This window comes from Xiphophorus couchianus, chromosome 11 (assembly GCF_001444195.1).
Source record: "Xiphophorus couchianus chromosome 11, X_couchianus-1.0, whole genome shotgun sequence".
NCBI classification, from domain to species: domain Eukaryota; kingdom Metazoa; phylum Chordata; class Actinopteri; order Cyprinodontiformes; family Poeciliidae; genus Xiphophorus; species Xiphophorus couchianus.
Window position 1 is genome coordinate 16,068,604 of NC_040238.1, and position 20,936 is coordinate 16,089,539.

Sequence of the window (20,936 nt, forward strand, 5' to 3'; positions counted from 1 at the left end):
CGTTAGTACAACTGATCTGTTGATTATATTTTGTATTAATATTTGGAAAGCAAAAGATCTGCTTAGAGTACCTTCTTTCTTTAAGCAAATGGCTTTTTTTTGAGTCTGTGTACTTCAGTTAATGATTAGTTGATTACTATATCAGTTGACGATTATTTTGATAATCAGTTATTGCGATTAATCGTTTCAGCCTTACTGTGTTTGTGCCGTTACTGCAAAGATTCAAGATGCTGGCTCAAATCCAACAATCTACTCCATATTACATCCAAGCAGTTCTTTGCTTACATTACATGCTCTGATATCATGATGCTGATTGTTCAGCTGCAGGTCTGCAGTTGCTCTTTGTGATCTTGTTTGTAATTGGTTGAGATGTTGGGCTGTGACCGGAGCAAAGGGCTGCTGAGGTCATATATTCTGTGGATGTTTGTGGCCATGGTTTTTTTTTGCAGTAGTCTGCTCTCTTGCAAAGGCAGCTGAAACTAAGGCTACGCAAAGTCTCAGTTATTAAAAAGGTAGTCCCTGGTCTGCACATGTGGAAGGACAGAAAGCACCCCCTCCCTTCATGTCCTCTTCTTCTTTTTGGAGTCTCTCTCTTTCTCTCTCCCTCCATCGTTCTTTGTCCTGCGAACACACAAACTGGAGAAGGGGTGAAGGGGGAGAAGTGGGAGGGGTTAGCCAGCATGTCAGAGACGTGGGGGGCGGGAGAAAAAGCGAGTGAATTGCATGTGGCAGAGGGACACAGAAAGCAGACGGTCAGGTCAGCCGGGAACAAAACTAAACAAAAACATCTTTTCTTTCTTTCTTTTTTCTTCTTCTCTTGATTACGTGTAACCTCTTCTTCGCTGCTGCTGAGCAGATTGGGTGTCATACTGGTGCTGGGTGCGAGCCATCAGAGAGAGGACGCCAGCTAGAAGATGAACGTTTAAAGAAAAAAAATTTAAATGAGAATGGGATATCACAATGGTTGGATGGAGAAGAGGGAAAAATGGAGTAGATGAAAGCTGTCCCACTGAGGAATCCAGCAAACATCTCCACCGCCGGTCGCCCTCCAACACCAGCTGCTGATGATATTATTGTCTCTGAATCGCACGCTAGGAGAGCTTGTGTTGTAACGGGAAAGAGAGCGCAGAGCTGACAGTGGGACCCTGCTGCGGGAAAACAAGGCCCCTTCATGTCCGTCCTCTCTGTAGAGAAAGACGCAGTGGGAATGGTGCTGGGGACAGGTGCTGGAGCGATTAGAGCGATGAAACAGAGTGTGAAAGTGTTGACTTTGAAGGGAATGAACACCCGCTAGGAGTGCAACCTGACTCGACCCGCAGTAAGTGTGGCAGATGTTTGTGTTTGTGGCTTTGCCCTTTGGTTCTTCACGCAGATTGCCGTCCTCCTGCAGAAAGTGGAGGAACCGCTTGCCTTTTTAAAATTTATTTATTTTTGCTAGAGGTCACACCAGAAAAATCCAAATTCTTTTCTTATTACACAAATCTGATGCAATTCAGTGGCCTCTCTGATTTGTGTGAATAAAAAAGTGTAAAATTGTGAGGTGGAGAAATATGGTGGCATTCTGCAGATCTTTGCTCAACAGAATAATAAACAAATATTTAGCTGTGTGTAGCTTTAAAACGACTTCATCAACACTTTGACCGGTCTGAGTTGTTCTTCATCACTATTTATGAACTTGGTTAAGATTTCTACCATACTTATCAATTTCTTCTAGAAACGTAAACATCGATGAAAAGATTTGAGGGTACTAGGCATTTTTTCTTTGTTACCAGAGAATATCCTGAGAAAGCAACAAGGATGTGAAGTTTTTGTAAGTCCAAAGAGGCTTGTGGTGATTTAATTCTGTTTCCAGATGTGCAACTTGAACTGCAGGAGTCCACAGAGGCCAACTCTGAGCTGAGCAAGCAATTAGCCTTTCTAAATGTTTCAGAAAGTGTATTAATATAGTCGTTGGATATTCTAATTGTCTCTGAACAGTTATTTTTGAAAACCACATTTTCTATCTTTTATTTTGTATACTGTTTTTCTTGTGCTAATTATGTTAGCATTACGTAACTAAAGCTGCTCATTATTTATGTTCAGTTTTTGGAAACGTTTAACCTGCTGGTTTTCAGCTGATCCTTTAACAAATAAATAACATTGAAGTTGTGTTTTTTACTTTACTTTCACTTATGTATGTAAAACCGAGATAATTGGCTCTTTGCTGTCATGCTATGTTGTCAGAAAGCAGAGAAACGACCACAGAAAGGACATTGTTGCTATGTGAAGGCTCTATTCACTGTATATCTACCATAGACAACTGTGTCTGATTGAGGTTTGCTCAAATGGGAGCACAAACACACAGATGTCTTTTTCCTTCACTCGCTTTGGAACCCCTCCTGCTTCTACACCCAACACACAAACACAGATTCACACAATGTTAATAGTAAATGGACTGCATTTAGTTGCAGCTCTTCCAGTCTTACTGACCACTCAGTGCTTTCACACTACCAGTTACATGACATTCACACACACACGCAGACATGCAGAGGATCTGGGTCAGTTCAGCCCCTCACCAATATGTGCTTCCATTTTAAACATTCACATTTTTGTCCATTTCACCCCCCTGTACTTCAAGCACTTTGTGTTAATATCATGTAGTTTTCATATTTGAATAGAGTTGTAATTAGTAACAGAAATTCTCCAATTTCACAATTTTATTAAACTGTATTTTTTCTCTAAACTTTGTTTTAAACCCTATTTGCATTCATTGTGAATATGAGGTTGTTTTTTTTTAAATACGACACCTTATGATGATACAGTTGCAGCTCAATTGACTCAATTTAAACGATCAGTTTTGTAGATCCTTGGAGTTGGTCTGAAACGTCCTGCAACAGATGGCTTTAGGATGTTTTGTCTGGTGTGAATGTACAAAATAATTCAAACTAGAAAGGGCAAAGAGGCAAAATGAGGAGCATCCACCAGCAGATTGGTGGACAACATGACGTTCAGTGTCCTGCCAATAAACTGCTGGACGCAGGACGGGTAAGTGGGATCAAACTCAGACTTGCTACTGACTGCACAGTTACCCTTCAAAGTTTTCTTGTTTAGAAAAATTGTCTGAAATTTGTGCTTCACTTACACATTACCAATTAGAATAGTTTAAAACATTATTTTAACATTTCCTACCCAACTCCTTTGGGCACAAAGTGGAGCCATCTGGCAGTATGATCTGTTACCACCATATCATCTGGTTTTAAGATTATTTTTATGTTTTGTCGTACCGATAAATCAACCCAGATTTTCTTAATTTGGGGAGATTGGCGTGGCTGAAATATTACAATATTTCATGTTTACATCCATCGCTGCCATGGTTTTTAATGACTTGGCAAACTTATCATGCTTTGGTTTTAAGTGGATTTCTTATTTAATGGAAACACATCAATCAGGAAATTTAGTTTTTTCCACTAGGGCAGAATATTGAAAACGTTTTGCCCACATTTCTGATAGAAACGCAGCTATTGTCCCTTTTTACCTGCAGTAAGAAAGAGCTGACCGACGGACGACCCCGATCAGATCTGAATGCGCGCGGTTAACAATAGTCACCCCACTGTTGCCACCTTACTGACTTTGTTTATATATTTAGCAACTTTTCAGACAAAAAAATCGGTATCAGCAAGAATCGGCAGGTCAGGCTTTTTAAAGATCGGAAAACTGATGACAAACTGAGACCAAACTGTTTAAGTACAGCCTAAAGATCAGTGTAGTCTTCAACCTGTAGTGGTGTATCCTGAGATCAGCAGGTACTTCTTACCAGATAAACTGAAATATCGTCACAAACACTGTAATAAGAACATTTACTACATTCTGTACATCGGTTAAATCCGGGTTTGTAGTTTCAGATCTGTTGAACATTGTGTGGCTCTAAATGAAGCCAGTTCTTGTGATCTGAATCTTTATTGTTCAGATGGAGATGGAGACGTGTAACGTTCCCACCTGTGTGCTTGTCTGATCTTTCAGCTGACCCTGGGAGATGAGCAGTGTGAAGTGACACGGAACAGTTATGAGTCCAAAGAGCTGGTGTACTTGGTTCATATCTACTGCCAGGTAAGACTGCAGATCTGACGCTAGCTGCGCTTCCATTGGATTGCACAATTTGACATTTTGAATAAATGGAGGATTCTTTTTTTTTAAATGAACAAACTTATTTACTTGTGATTTTTATTGCGTTTCTTAAATGGAAGCACAGAAATGGCTAGGTAGTAATTTTGACCGCAGAATATTGGCCATGTTTTGCACACACATCCTACTAATTCAGACATACGCTGCTGTTTATTCAGCTACTGATTGTCATCACATTCTGTTCAGGTATCATACGTCGTTCCTTATTTATTCAACTCCTTGCAGCCGTTGGAAAACCTGTAAATCTGCCCCAGTTCTATTTGGAAAAGAGGAAAAATCCTCCTGCATAAACAGGGCCTTGAGTCGAGCACTCTGAGCCCTCAATAGAGGAAGTAGCGCAGAGAGACGGGTCGAGTGCCACAAACCCAAAAAAGGAGGAGTAAGCAGGAGCGCCGTCTGAAAGTGGAGCAGAAAAGCCCACAGAGTCCTCCCTGTGGCGTCTCTCCCTGCCAACATTTTTAAAACGGCACCAGGATCAGTCGACTGAACTGCGTTCTGCAGCTCTAGTCCCACAAGTTCTGGCTTCACTTCAAATAGATCCTTCTTTAGCAAATCAAAGTGGAGGACATTTTCTACCTCGAGTTTTCCTCCCTGGGGGCTTGGAGTTCTTTGACAGGATCAAACGGAACAAATCTCTGAAATCCTGGTTTTGTTTTGAATAGAAATAGGTTAAACTAAATGAAGGGGACCGGAGGAAGGAACTCTGGGTTTGCACTTGCTCTGAGCCACTGCTAATGTTCTTTATTTGTGAAGACAATTCCTGAATCCCAGTACAAACTTCCACTGGAGAGCCTGAGCTGTTTGAGGTATGAAACCTCTGCAGCAGAAAAGGACTGAATGGTGACAACGGTGTGGCTCTGTGGAGAGCCTGTGTCATCTTCAGATCCTTCTGTGGCCAACCAGATCCTCCCAGATCCTCCAGTCTAGGTGTTTTAGATCTACAGGGCCAAGTCCAACAGTTGTTTGACTAACTGTAGTAGAGGATGGATAGATAAACTATACACAGAAGATCAGCTGTTGGCGCATATTAACATCAACTTCGTGCTTTAATAAGTCATCCATTTGGCTACTTCCTGTATATTCTATAAAAATGGTTACCACTGCACAATGTAGATAAATTGTGTCTTCTCTGCAATATCAGTGTGAGCAGTATTGGTATCAAAGGGTACTGCTTGGAATTTAAAAAAATTCTTTCTGTTTATTTAGGTAATTGTTATAGCTAATGAAAACCCACTTTTTGTTCAGTAAAAGTTCAATATTTCATAGGATCGAGTTAAAAATGTTTTTTTACAAGCATGTTAGTGGAAAATCAAGTGGAAGGAAAAAGTGTAGCGGCTAAAGGTGCACCAGCAACAACTATAACTGCAACCTTGACATGAGGTTGTAAAGTCGGTTCAAGAGTTTGGGGCAGAATCACAGCTGGAGTCAGGAGCCACTACACACACAGTGTGCAGCAATTTGAGACCAGAGGTCAAGGTTACAGTTATTGTGAACAGATTCTTTTTTTATTTAGATCCTGAAACACAAAATATCGTTGAACCCAGGTTTTGCCTTGACTGTGTTTTTCCTGGCATCTTGTAATAGCAAGGATCATCGTCTTCATTAGCATAACAACTGCAGGAGCAGTTAGCTCTGGAAGCAGCCAGTGGATCTGACTGCTGTGTGTGCGCGTGTGTGTGTGTGTGTTCTGTTCCTGAAGGGCCGGAGCTGGATTGTGAAGCGCAGCTATGAGGATTTCCGTGTTCTGGACAAACACCTGCATCTCTGCATCTACGACCGGCGCTTCTCCCAATTGCCTGAGCTGCCCCGATTGGACAGTCTGACTGACCAGTCAGAGGTGAGCTCGTCTGATCCATCTTTTTGTTTGGTGTTGTGATGTAGAAAAAGACTGGTGTTCAGGTTAGGAAATGAATGACTCGGAGCCCACTACCTCCAATTAAAATGAACCTTGAGGTGAAAGTTCAACTCTAACTCTTTTATACCTGCATACTCTCACCAGTTCTTAATTTTTCTTCACGCATTTCAGCTCCACTTTGAGCCATATTAAAGCTTCATCGTTCGCTGACAATTATCTTTTAAGATTTAATTCAGCTGTAAAAACTGAAAAAGCTGCTCTGTACTATTTAAGATAACATAAAGCAGAAATATAAAAAGGTATTTATGCTCAAAGAAAAATAATAGAAAGATATTAATAGCTGTTAATGTTCTGAATTAATCAGAATTGTTTTTTTTTTTTTTGTGATTATTACATCTCAAAATAACTGATTTTGCCACACCTTTTTCAAAAAGTTTTAAAGATCATTTTTTTACCATGATTTTGCAACAAGAGTTGAAATTGCTGCACCGTAATGTTGCCACTTAGCATCACACATGATTTAATCTCACAGGTTCGCCTTTCAATAGACGTCATAAAACAGAAAATTTAATTAACAAAGAGGTCCAAGGGGATTGGTCAATATTCAGCTGTGTTTCAGTGATTGGTCAGAGAAAAGGAAATACAGAAAACTTGTAGGTGGCTGGTCAGATTTGCAGAAAAGTGAAAATTGCAAGTTCGCGCAAAATTTGCAAATGAGTGAATCTGCATTAATAGTTGCGATCGCAACTTCACAACCTTCTGGTTATAGACCTGTAGGACCAACAGTTTGCTGCAGATGTAACCTCTTATTGAGAGGAAGCACCTTCTCACCTAGCTGTTCATCCATTTCAGTTAAAGCGTTTATCACACAGCAGTGGTAGTTACCTAGGTGACAGGGACGGTGGAGTAATGGGCTGTTATCTTCCATCTCCAGTCGGTTTCCCAGATGTTGTTGGCGTACCTCTCCCGACTCTCGGCCATTGCTGACAACAAGATTAACTGTGGCCCCGCCCTCACATGGATGGAGGTAACTCTGCTCTGTCTTAAAGGTTTACCTTAATATTGTTTATGAAATGTTATTCTAGTCATGGCCAAAACCTTTCTGTTTTGGTTTGTGTGGTGTCAATCAAACAGGGATTATACTCTTATTTATTCATTACAAAGAGAAAATTCGGTGTCCCTGTATATCGCTTTCATATAAAGGACAGTCCTTCGCCAACGTGAAGCTGAGGAAGTCTTTGAAATCACATGGAAGGGCTCGACCTCTACGAACGTGCCACTTCATAAAATAGTTTTTATCATGAGAGGTTTAATTCGCAGAAGGTTTCAGGATGCATCAGGAAACACCAGGAGCCCCTTAATGTCTGTTTACAACAGGGAAGATGGGCTGCAAATCTGTAAAAAGCACCAGAGAAAGTTAGTTATTCCAATAAATTTGCCTTCTGATTGTTTTGGAGATCTGGAAAATTGTTTTATCAACAGAAAAAAACAGATGGTGTAGTTTCGCTGCAGGAAAATTCTACTTAACAATTCTGCCAGGAAAAAAAGAGTGGGGTCAAAACATTGTTCAATAGCTACTTTTTCCACAATTTCAAGCATAGGTGGGTGATCGAAGTATGTTGCAGCCTGATGCTGTTGCAGCCTGATGTTATAGGGTCTCATAACCTCATTGAGAAGCTGGGATCAGCTTTTAAAAAGTAGCTGGAGAAACAGAAACCATGGTCACTATCTGTTAGGATTTGGCCCAGTAGTTGATATCCCTGATGAACCTATGAGCTGTAAATGTTAAAGTGAGCATAAATTTTAATTTTGGCAGGCCATAAAAATATATTTAAAAAATCTGTAACTGTTGAACCTAAAACAACAAAACCTTTGTCCATGACTTTTGTTTGACTTTGAAATGCTTTATTTTGATATACAGTGAAACTATAAAGTATGCACTCAGTACATTTTCCCAAAGCAGCCTTTTTACCCAAGTGGAACCTTACAATGGTCTGAGTGTGGAAACCTTACATTTCTCTGGAGTAGGGAGTTGATTTTATTTAACAAGATGAAATAAAACTTAAACATGATTGCTGCTTTTGTAAATATGTCCAAACTAAAAACTATGGAGACATTTCATCCCCCTTGTAGTGATCTATTAGTTGTGCATTGATGCTGTTAATGATATTTATTGTGTGCGTGCGTGTGTGTGTCCGTCTGTGGGTGTGCATGTTGACCAGGTGGATAATAAGGGGAATCATCTGCTGGTTCATGAAGAATCCTCCATCAACGTGCCGGCCATTGCTGCAGCTCATGTCATTAAGCGCTACATTGCTCAGGCCTCAGATGAGCTGTCGTTTGAGGTGATGATCATAATCATTAGTAAACCAACAGGGGTTTTTTTTGTTGTTTTTGTTACCTTTGTAGATAAGCATTTCCCGTTTTGTGTTTAAAAATGTATCTGAATGGGTGGTTGGTTGATGTTTAGTTGTTTATGGTGCAGTGAATTGACTTTTGAGAGAAGTGGTAAAATTATTTTCTTCAAACTACTCCTTTTTATTCAAAAATTTTTGTTTGCCAGTATGCAGCATGCATTACAAACTAAATGAATTAAATAAATAAGTAATAAATAAACAACAGTAACTGACAGCATTAGTAAACCAGTTCTACATCTGACCTCGTAGCTTCACATCCTCTTTGTTTGTCTGTCTTGGAGCTGTTCCTCTGGAAAAACCGAATAGTGTTCTGCTGATTTGATTAGATTGATTAAATATGTAAACAGACGACTTATCTTGAAGGTTCTGTTTATGTGGACCTCCAGAATCTCAAGAAGAAATACTTCCTGAATCCTTCAGGTTCCTGCAAAGGGATTTAGTAGCACATGAGAGCAGAGAGGGAAAGATGACAGCAAGCATTAATAGGAACTGAAAAGATGTTTATATCTTCACAGTGTTGATCCTCTTCTTGTCTGTTGCTCTGTGCAGGTTGGGGACATCGTCTCTGTGATTGACATGCCCCCAAAAGAGGACACCACCTGGTGGAGGGGCAAGCATGGCTTTCAGGTACTCTCATACCACATGGCAGAAATCAAAAGAATTCACGTTCACTTTCAGTCTGTGCCTCAGGCTTGAAAGCTTGAGGATTTTAGGAGACAAGAAAAAAGCATTGCGTTTCAAAGTAAAATTTTGATGAAAAAAAAAAAAAGACAAAGCAAAGAAACAAATCTGCCTTGTGTGAGGCTTTGGAGAGATTACCGGTGCACCTGCTTCTCCTGTGACACTCGACGCATTATTACAAAGCTCTCTGTTCAGATGTGAAACGCACCGTAACAGGTGTTATTCAGGCCTGACTTACATGAACAATGACCTGCTGCATTATTGACTAGTTAGTCACACTTACAGTTTAACAAATCTAATGTAAACTGTGTTGCATGTTTTTGTGAACATAAGCCTGGAGAACTAAAAAGAAACTGTCTAGATCTTAGAAATCTTTGACTCGCACATATATCAGTTTGAGCACATTCAGGTTCCCCAGAATATGAAAATATATACATAAATACATACAATATATACATACATTGTATATATATATAAGGATATGGACTCAATATTTTGAGGTACTATTCTGAAAATGTTAAAAATGACGATAAGAACAATTTCTTTGTTACTCTTCACTTTGTTTTTTGCTCTTTTTTGTCATATTCTTCTTTAGAACACTAGTCGGATAAAGAAAATGTGATTTGTATCACAAAACTGTACACAGTAACTGCATTTAATCATATTTTCACATTTATTGACATTCAGTGATGTTGTCATGGAACATGGATTTTAAACTATTGGAATTCATAGTGACGGCAATAAATCAAAATTCTTATGAAACAATGTTTTATCACGATAAATGATAAACGATGCAATAAATCCCTACCCCTATTAATAATACATAAGACCAGCATTCAAAATATTTTTTCTACCCTTCCTGCAGCTCACTGGTCAGAGCCGGTCAAGCTGAAATGTCTCTTCTCTTATGTAAAAATACATATTTAAAATATGGATCTAATGAAGTTTTTTTGAACTTCAGACCTGAATGAGGACAGATGGTTGAAGGGAAGCAACTTCCCTGTCCCACCTGTTAACAGTAGGTCTTCTTTTGCACTGAATCATTATAACGTTGTATGTTTACCGTGTAACACTCTGCACGCTAAACTTACAAACCTGCAGATTACCAGAGTAACGGCTGATGACTGAATGAGAACAGATTGAAACAGATGAGCTGCAGATGAAATGAGTTCTCATGTTTCAAGTCCTCATGTTCTCTAACTAACTCCAGCTCTCTCTTTGCTTCCCTCCCTTCAGGTTGGCTTCTTTCCCAGCGAGTGTGTGGAGCTCATAAACGATAAAGTGCCACAGTCCATGACCAACTCTGTGCCAAAACCAGGTACTGCCGCCGCTCTGCATCCATTCTGGACTGGGGGCTTCAGGGTGGGCTTGAGGTTTCCTTAATAATAATCGATCTCCATTGACAACATTATAGATCATAAACTTATCACATCAGACTGACTCAGATGTCGGAAATTTGTACAGATCGTTGTGTCGGGAACAAACGGACTCGCTGTCCTTGGCATCCCTCCCTCACCCTACCATCAGCTGCAGCTGTTTAGCATTAGATCATCCTAGAATGGAAGAGAGTGCCATCAAAATGCCAAACCCATTCATGATCAAAGCGCAGTGTGTTTTATAAATCTGCCTCCTACCTTCCAAATCCATGACTGTGACTCACTGTCACAACCATCCACTGGGCTTAATGGTGGGTGACTGAATCCAAACCACCACAGGCCCTCTAAGACGTTAGGGAATGATGAAATGGAAATGAAAACACTCCAAGTTTCCCAGCTAATGAAGATCTAGAAATATCATCAGAGGTTAACGGGCCTTTTAGAGGTTAGGTTATCTGGTTTTACTAACCACATCCATTGTAACTAAACCAGACTGCTGCTTTGCTTTTTAGCCGTCGCCGTGCACACCCACAGCTCCCCTCTGTCTCAAGTTGGGTTCCTGCTTGCCCACTTCTTGCTTTTAAATGTTTCAGGGCCTGTTTTGATTTTTGCATCTGTTTTGCCATAAAATAGTCACAGGTCAGTTGCATCATTTGCATACCTTAAACATTTCTTTCATTTTTCTGTTCTTTTTTTTTTTTTTTTTATTTGAGCCATAACCTTATGTCCTACATACAACAGAGTATTAGGCCCAGGCTAAGAAAAAAAATGATGAGAATGAAGTCATATTGCAAGAAATAAGTCATAATATTGGAACAAAAAAGCCTTACGAGAATTAAGTCATAATCTAACGGGAATAAAGTTATAGAAGTCGAAATAATATGAGAACAAAGTAATATTACTAGAATAAGCTCATTATGAGAGTAAAGCCATAAGAATATGAGAAAAATGTCGTAATAATACAAGAAAAATATAATAATACAAAAAAAAAATTTGTAATAATGTTAGAAAAAAGTTGTAATACTGACAGAAAAGTCATGATACAAGAATAGTCATAACATTACCAGAAGAGTGTTGATAATGAGAAAAAGTTGTAATACGAGTAAAAAAGTCATATTACCAGACTTGTCATAATTATACGAAAAAAAAGTCAAATAGGAGAATAAAGTCGTAATAATATAAAAAATAAAGTCGTGTAAACAGTATAAAGTCGTAATCATACAAGAAAAAAGTCATATGACTTATATAAAGTTGTAATATTTGAATGAAGTAGTAATTTTAGAAGTCCTGCACAAAAAATAATTAAAGATTAAAATAAGTAATGTTGAGCATCTTTAGTGTCGTTTTAGAACATAATCTTTTAACACGTCAGTATCAAATTATTAACAGTAGCAGAACCTTTTGAAACAACTGACCATTTCAAACGAAGAACCACGAACCAGACGAACTGGTCACCTCAGTTCTTGAAGCTTTGCTCTCATTAAAACAACTTTTTTCTGGTAATTTTATGAATCTCTTAGTCTTACCCTCCTACTCTGCTGTACCTAAATGAACAGCTTACTGCAGATTAAGTGTTAAAGCACCCTCTGGTGTGTTGAATGTCGCACTGTTTGCTCGGCGCTGCTTCACTGCGTTGTTTATAATGGTTGCTGGTTTGTTTTGAGCATGTCTTAATTCGCTGCCTTTGACTGTGACTCCTCTGCCTCAGCCTCCCCCTCCTCTGGCCTGCAGCCTGCTTCATGGAGTCTCTTCCCCCCCTGTGCGTGTTGGTATACACACCTCACCTGCCTCTCTGAATATTCACCCTCACTCGCCTGCATATAAACACACAGTTGTTCAAAATGGCTTTATGTAAAAATGTAAATTAGATTCCAGTGCAGCTTCTTCACTTGTTAGATCCAGCTAGTTTTTCCTTCCTACACACGAAAACGTACACGGCTGGTTTGTTATCTGACTTAAAGTGCTTTTCTCCCTCTGATTCTCTCATGCCGCCATCATCCAACCATGCATCCATCCATCCATTCATCCATCCAAATGTCTGTTGGTCCACCCGTCCATGGGATTGCATGCAGACTTGGAGATGGAGAGTGTAATGCCGGACAGTGCATGGGTGGCCGACCCGCTAAACCACTACAACCTAAGTTCAGGTAGACCAAACTCCCCTTCCAGTGTGTTGTCCCACCACTTCCTAACAGGAACACACACACACACAAAAGAACTAACTCCTTCCTCCTGAGTGATGTGTTTGCACTGTGTGTCTCTTAACATTCTTATTGGTTGCGGTACCTAAACTGGGTTTGGGCTCAACTCTTCACTTACGGGAAGGTTTTGTAGTTGTTTGATGTGTTTTATTTGAAGAGAACATGAAAATAAAGAGCAGCACACCCGCAACTTTGCCCTTTCTTTTCTTTTTCTTTCTTCCTGTGTTTTTTTCTTTCTTTCTCTTTCATCACCAAATTACTCTGGATTGTGGGAAGAAGTTGAACGTTTTTAAGCAGAAATGCGAGTCTGTCTTGGATGAGGAGCAACTATTAGGACTCTTGAACTGTTTGTACAATGCACGGCTCGTGGTAGTGCTCACCTTTCTGTTCCTTCTGATGAAGGAATATCCTGACAGCCCAAGGAATGAGGAAGTGAACTTGGTTTTGGTTTTCTTCTCTCAATCCTTTTACATCCTGAAAGTGTCCGTTTATCGTAGATCTTCCTAAGTGTGCAATCCTTGGCTTTTACACACCTGCTGATATAGCAGGCTCTGCTATATCTGCAGATTAGCTCTGCACTGGTGTGCAAAGTGCATGCATAATATGATAAAAAAAAGTTTTTAATTTTTTGGTGTAACTCTTCAAAAGATGGGAGGAACATTTGTAAGCAGGGAACAGGACTGGAGTAAATAAGTGATAAGAGTGTGAATCCTGGAGAACCACACAGAGCTGCTGGTTGTGTGTGTGTGTGGTGGTGGGGGGTGATGAGGGCCATCTGTGTGTGTCTGATTGAAGGTGAAAGGCCGCTGCAGGAATGCCATAGTGCTAGCTCTCCACCAGTCTTGATTTATTTAATCCGTTCACAATGAAGGGCCCTGTAAACCCATCCAAGCGACGTTAAGGCTTTGTCCTGCAGGAGTTGGAGTCTCTGTCTCCCTCTCCATGGCGACTGAAAGAGCACATTCCTGCAGGGAACCACATGCTACTGGAAAAATCTCCTCGCTTTGCCTGGACCCACACTCCCCCGCCACCAACCAATGCTGGATGGAAACTGTTAGCGTGCAACCGTCTCAGTTAAAATCAAGACCATACAAGCTCAAGGCTGCTGATCCTTTACTCTGGATGCTTGGGTTGCTTTGCTCTGAAACCTGGGATTAGACTCTCCAGCCCCGAACAGTAGAAATAAAGCTTTTTCTCGTTTTGTTTTGTTTTACGTCTGTTCGAAACCAGAAAGTTGGGGAACTGTAGATGAAATAAATGTCCGTTAAACGTCTTTCCTCCGCACACAGAACAGTAGACCTGAAGCAGACGCAGAGCCGGCTCTCGTCTGCTCCCCTCTTCATCATGTGTGGGGACCAACAATCTGGGCAGCTGTGAGCATGTTGGAGCCAAGACAGCTGGTTATGTGAGGCAGAGAGGAAGGGGAATGGGGAGAGAATGTGCGAGACAGGGTTTGATTTGTCCTCCTGTTCCCAAGGATTATGGATCATTTCCTGCTGCTGTGAAACTATGCAAGCTGCTTTGTGTACTATGCTAAGCCTCAGGAAGGTTTGTTTGCAGGAACTTCATGATCAAAAACAACTTTTTGTTGGTTTCTACTTCTATTTTATTGCAGTTATACGCAAAACACAAACAAAGTTGTAAAACTGTGAATCAAAATTTTTTTAAATGCAAATCTGAATATTGATGAGTGGAAGGATTAGAGTGGTTTAGAGTTACAACTAATTAGTTAGAGGCATTAAACCTCTGACCTTATCCAGAAATCAGAGTTGGACCATTAAACATTAAGTTTGAGAAGTCCTGATGTAAACCATTCCTGCATGTCTTAGTTTATCATTTAATTTATTCGATCTAAAACACTCAGACACACATATAGTAATAATAATAGCTATTACTATACAGTCAAAACTTCAACTGCAAATTAAAGAAATTCAAAAGAAAGTCAAGTAAAAATAATTCACTAGTGTTGTATAAATCGCTTACACAGACCTACACTTAAGATGTTTGTTGCAAACAAGCCATTTCAACTCTTCATAGCTTTACAATAAGAAAAAATTAATAGAAAACACAGAATCAACAATTAAATCCAGACAACAGGAGAAAAAAGATTCAAAAGTAGGTAAATCGCCATCAAGAAGGTTTCGAGCAGATTTCAGGTATTAAAACTGAATGAGCTTTCACTCAGCATCTTAACTCATATTTCTTCATCCATAAACAATTTTTGAATCTTTTTAGGGAGCATATTATTTTTTGTTTGGCATATTATTTGTGCAGACTTAAATTTTACTAGCTCAACAAACTTTAATACTCCCCACTGGCTTAGCAAAGCATTGGTGTGTTTGTTATATAATATGTGATTTACTCTCTGTATGGCTTTTTTTTTGTTGTTGTTTTTGCAGAACATAAATAGGTTGGAAGTTATTTCCCCAAATCTTTACACAACATGACAAACAAGGTAGTACGGTCGACCTCTACGTCTGCCATTTGATGGTTGATCCTGTCCTGCTTTGTTTTGCGCTATTGTGAAGAATTATGATGCATGGAGAAGGTTTAACTCAGTCATTCATGTGCAAACAGATTCCCTCATTATCACCAGCTTGCATTGATCTGTGACAAAATGTAAAAGAAAGTAACATAAAATATGATTGTGGGGTATGAATATTCCTGCCACGATAACAAATTTTGCTGGGCGATAAATTGTTCCAGAAGTTATTGCGATAAAAGATAATATTGTTGTTTTGAGACCATTGTTAAGTAATATAATGGTAATGGCAAAATAATCATAATAATATTATTACAGTATATTATAATATATAATATTATTATAATAAAATAATAATTCAACAACGCATTCTAAAAGATCTGTAAACTTTAAATTCTAATGAACATTTAACACTGGAACTGGAAGACATTTTAAATATCCAAAATAAATAAAACAACTAAAATTAACTTTGAAGTCTTTGTAAACATAATTGTCCTTCAAATCACCAAACTTTAGATTTTTATCATCCAGTTTTGTTAGAAAGAGAGAAAAAAAGACATAAATGATAAATCACGCCAATGGAAACTATTGAGTTTGTTTGAATTTATCATGGGATTAATTGATTTATTGCTTATTGTGACAGGCTTAGGTATGAATACTTTTGCAAGCCACTCTACTAACAAGTCAGGCGTTGTTACGAACAAGTGACTGTTGAACTATTGCTTGTTTCACAGTGGGTGAATCATTTCAATTACTGCAGTCATGTAAAAAAGAAACAAAGCATGCATCAGTTTTAAGGTTTTATATATCAGGTCATAAAGTGTTGACACAATTTATTACGTCATAATATGCTGTGTGGTTTCGTTCATTTCACTCACATTTTAGGACCTTATTAGGTGAGTTTTATGTTCTAAAATGTAAAACTTTAGCACTGAAGGAAGCTGTTCTTAATTTGTATCCTGACTACGTTACACTAGATTGACCCTGAGCCTTCACATGCTCTGCTGCTCGTTATATAAACAACATTCTCACAGTTCCCCTGCAGTTGTAAAACATGCTGCTATGAATCCAGCAGGTAGGAATTCATATTTATGTTTTTAACAGCGTTGCCTCTGCTGCATCAAACTGAAACCATGTTTCCTGTCTTTTCCCTGGACTTCAATACATTAGCTATATGCAGGTTACTGCACTTAGCACACAGCACTTAAGGCGTTAAGGAAAATATTAGGACAGCTAGGACACATTAAGTATTAGATTCAGTCTGCAGGTCTTACACCTTATGATAATATATACTTTTATTGTATTGCAGTTGATACTTATTGCTGAGGTACTCATACTTTTTTCTTTAACTGCTAACAAGGCCACTGGTTAATTATTTAAAGACAATATAAAGCTAAATCTGAAGAAGTCATGAGACAAATGAGGCAGGTCAAAAAGAGACAAACTCCTAAACATCAACATAATGAAATGAAAACAATAATAATGATAATACAGACCTTTGGGCACTTAAATAACTTAAAACAACATAATATGTAGGAGAAAGCATAAGATACAGAAACCCTTCAGCTGTGAGTTTGACAATGAGGAACAACAAAAACAAAAACAGACATCAACTCAGACTGTTGAGGAAGAATCAGACTCTTGTGTTTGGGTCCAGTTTTCAAATCAAAACCATAGATGGGTTGGTAGCCGGTATGACGGTTTATCAAGGTTAGAAAAATTTACAGGTTGAAAAGCGACCAGTTTTTATTGTTCAAAGTTATTTTAATGGAATCCCAAAGAAACATCTCATTTTTTTCCTGCTGTATGGAGAGTAGATGCTGCTCTGCTTGTCCTCTAACTGTTGCTGCACACTTCCAGTCTTCTGACTGAAGAAAGGCTAATACACTGTTTGGCTACTTTTTTTTTATATTTCTGTTGACAGCAATTAGTATATAAGCTGTAGGCCTACTAATCTTCTATGATTTTCCTTAAGTCAGTATATCAATATCAAAGTAATTAAAAATTGTAAGTGAACATTGTAACTAATCATTGTTAAATTATTTTTACAAGTCAAAACTGTTGCTTTTCTGATTTAGGTATAGTGATTAAGTTATGTTACACTTTTTAAAAAATGTTAGTGGAAACACTGATACCATTAAGAAATATTGTTTTTACTCACGGTCGTTGTGAAAATCTTTTATGGCTATTAGTGACTTTTTAAAGCCAGGACTAGAGAACTTTACTTTTAACCACATTCTTTGGAGTTGTGCTGTTTGGCTTCTCCTAGCAGCCGCTGAGAGTTAATGTCAGGCCACGGGAAACTACACCCACTCAACAAAGAATTAACCACAATTCACAGGAACCTACCCTGCTGATGGTAGGCGTTTTATTCGAAACAAATAACACCTTAAATGTTGTCGCAACTGTTTTTAATTACAAGTAAACGCAGAGCAGAACAGTGCAGACACTGGGGGAGGTATTCACAGTGACATTTCTCATTAAGTTCAATGATGCCTTCAGTTGTACTTGTAAATATTTGCTGTAAGTGAATTCAGATGCGAGAAAGTGAACAAGTAGAGCGTCGAGAAACGTTGTTGCAAAAATAAAGCTGGGGTCTGTTTGTGCTAAATGAGAATATCTCCTTTTAAAATATAATGGTTGATTTTAGGTTCTTTAAGTTGTAAATAAAACGGTTTTTTTTATATTCAATTTTTTTCTTCGTGTTACATTATATATGCTTAGTTTAAACGCCAGTTTTAAAGCAGCATTTTCCCGTACGTGGTGAACCTTTTGAAAGTTTAGTATTTCCGGGTGCCCTTGAACGTAGCATGCCTTGAAGCTTTTGAAGTCAGGGAGTGAACGAGTCTGCGGCGCGCGCTCTCTCCGACCTTTAAACCCTTCTTACCCTGCATTGGGGCAGCTCGCGCTACTCTGAGGAGGTCCAATTGGGATTTTATTCTGGCGCAGATTTAGCGGAACAAAAGGGAGTTGTGCTTTGGACTTGAGCTGCGTTCGTAGAAGCGTAAAGGAAAGCCCCGCGGTATGGTGAAGAGGTAGGAAACAGCGTTTGGATTCTGACAAGTTAGGATTTTTTTTTTTTTTTTTTTGCAATGGAACTTTGTGGATTCGTTTTGTAAGCATCTTGCGCTATTTTCCGAAGGGATTCATTGTTTAAAGAATATCCTTACTACCAAAACTTGTTCAGGTTATTTCATTAAATTTGTAAAATTGCTTGGTATCTTGTATCGGTCATTGTCAGTCCTTCAGAAGGACATTTAAGATACTGCTGACTCACTTTTCCTGAATAAGCTTTTGTTCTTAGTTTAGGAGGGTATAATAAAACTTGAGATAAGTCCCGATGAAAAGCACACAGCGCTTGTCGCTAAAAATTTGAATGGTCAGACAGCACCTTGTAAGGAACGTGCAGGAAATGGTTTGCAATTTAAATATCTCTTCCACCTTAATAAAGTTTATCGTTTGAAGCCTCTCTAAGTAAGGAGATGGCTTCCATTTATGTTTAGCCACAGTAATAAAATTGCAAGAGATAACAGAGCAGCCTTTGTTTTGCATTTGATTGTGCTGATGTTCCCTATAGTGCCCTGTTTTCTGTGTTTCTTGCCCAGTTATTCTTGTTCTGCTTTACTATGGAGGGTTGGAGTTAACATATGGAGCACAGACAGGCCCTCTGGAACAGTTGCCTCTTTCTGGTGTCATCTCTCCACAGGGAGATGAAAGCATCAGACATTTAGCTGACCTCGTCATCAAACACTTTGAGCGTCTGTCTAAGCAGAGGTCACTGACAGTCATGACTGCCATTTTATTAGTAAGACGCTGCACTGCTGTTTACACACGTAGCAGTGTGCGGATGTCACCCTGTCAGCAGCTGTAAAGTTTAAACACTGCATGGCTTGCTGTTAATTCTGTCAATAAACATTATTTTTGCGCAGAGATGTACTGTTTTGTAATTTTCAAGAAGTTTTGTTGTATAGCTTTACTAAAAATAAAAAAAAGCCAACTTTGACTCGCAGTCATCCACAACTGTTTGGGAAAATAAACGTTTTTAATTTTTCTGTTGAAGGTATGCTTATGCTGCCAGAAACCATATAAGGTAGACTTCCGAATTCCAGTATTTCCTAGAGGCAGCAGTGAGAAGAGTCTAAATTTCCTGTTCAGCAGTCTTAGATGTACTGGAAGACTCACAGACTTGCTGTCAGCGCATCAGATATTCCAGTTTGAAGTAGCAATGTACCAAAAAGAGAAAAAATTTGCTGCAGCTTCTTTGGAAGAAGTAGTTTTGAATCAAACCGAATATGAAGAAGCATGTTAGTTAACATTTTCTCATTCACTTCCTGATCAGAAGTAATAAAGAAAACTTTGTCCTATTCCAGGCTCTGTCCATTTCACTGGTGTATTTCTAGCTGAGCCGGCCCAAGCCAATGAGAGTTGAGTGGCTTTGTAGGACCTGCACACGTCCAAGGGGCTTCCAAGAGCACCAAGCTTACATGAAAAAAAATATACATGTACATATTCATAGAATAATAAAAATAAATACAAACTACATAAAAATGGAACATGATTTCAATATTATTTTCATAGTAGTTACATAAATAATAGGTTAAGATTTTCCTGCTGTTGAGATAACAAACTGTGTTTATCAGCTGGTGTTAATTTCAAACAGTTAGAATAATGTGACACACCTAAATACCATTCTGCATTTCAAAGTCCAAATTTTTTTTTTTTTAAAGTTTGCTGCTCTTGTATGTTTAACATCAATAGCCATAATGACACTGGTATGACGTAAGCTAATTACCTATGACGTTAGCGATAGTTGGTATGCTACACACATAGATAAACATTCATCTTAGCAATATCTGGTGTTGCCATGCCTGTATGAGGGACCCCTAAATGAAAATCTGCTTAGGGCCCCAAAAAGCTTTGGACCAGCCCTGACCTCTACTCAGACTCTGCTGGCTTTGGTCTTGTCTCTGTTTTACAGCTGTTGAGTTGTCCTTTGGTCTGACTGCTGAAGACTTCCAGGTCGTATGACGTAGTGAAATTAGGTTAGGAAAGAACATTGTTTTCATTAAGTCTAGTTTCTTAAGAGATGCTGGTGATTCATCGTAAATGCTGATTCAGCATGCAGTCAGCTAAGAGCTTCATGTGTAATCTGTTCAACTTCTTCAGGTTTTATAATCAGCGCCTTGTATTTGGTTTTGTCCTGCCTCGGTTTAGGAAAGAAATCGGTTCAGGCTGCTGGCTTCCATGTCTCTTTCTGTAAATAAGCGAGTCCCCCGGTACCTTCTGGAGTGTCACATTGCCAAAGTGATTTTATGATGTTTGCAAACAATAACCACTCTGTTCCACCGGTTTGTAATAAACCTGTTTTAGCAGGAGAAAAAAAAATGCTGTACTTTTCAAAGACAATTTGGATTGTTGGGAGCCTTCAAACTCTTAAAAGTCCATTTTATTATGTTAAAGGTCGGTCACTGGACTGCCAGGAGGTTTTAGAAATCAGTTGAAATTTTCCTAAAACACTTCGCTCCAGTTGACTTTGAAGAATCTTCTCTTGGTGCATACACTCAACCCAGCAGAAATTCTCTGTGTATGAACACTGTGCATGCTGTAATTAATTGTTGCTCCCAGCCTTTCACCCTGCTGCTGTCTTGGACCTTTATGACTGTCATCCTCTGTGACAACAAGCAGATGGGAGTCTCAGTCCAGCTTCTGAGGCATGTCTGTCACTGAACTCATCTCCGTGTTGTCCTCTCAGTCAGTGACGCG

General features: G+C 39.0%; 1 protein-coding gene across 8 annotated transcripts in view; it reads left to right on the top strand.

The window, feature by feature from the left end:
• arhgap32b (Rho GTPase activating protein 32b) overlaps positions 1-20,936 on the top strand; it is a 93,030-nt gene that overhangs the window by 55,592 nt on the left and 16,502 nt on the right. For 5 of the 8 annotated variants that reach the window (XM_028030767.1, XM_028030766.1, XM_028030765.1 and 2 more), the window contains 8 exons: positions 4,000-4,086; positions 5,861-5,998; positions 6,951-7,043; positions 8,239-8,361; positions 8,983-9,060; positions 10,351-10,432; positions 12,199-12,249; positions 12,563-12,637. In XM_028030767.1, coding sequence (XP_027886568.1) covers positions 4,000-4,086; positions 5,861-5,998; positions 6,951-7,043; positions 8,239-8,361; positions 8,983-9,060; positions 10,351-10,432; positions 12,199-12,249; positions 12,563-12,637 — 727 coding nt within the window. Of the gene's footprint in view, positions 1-3,999; positions 4,087-5,860; positions 5,999-6,950; positions 7,044-8,238; positions 8,362-8,982; positions 9,061-10,350; positions 10,433-12,198; positions 12,250-12,562; positions 12,638-18,001; positions 18,209-20,936 lie in introns of those variants that run through there. The other 3 variants (XM_028030769.1, XM_028030770.1, XM_028030773.1) reach the window with 3 other exon arrangements.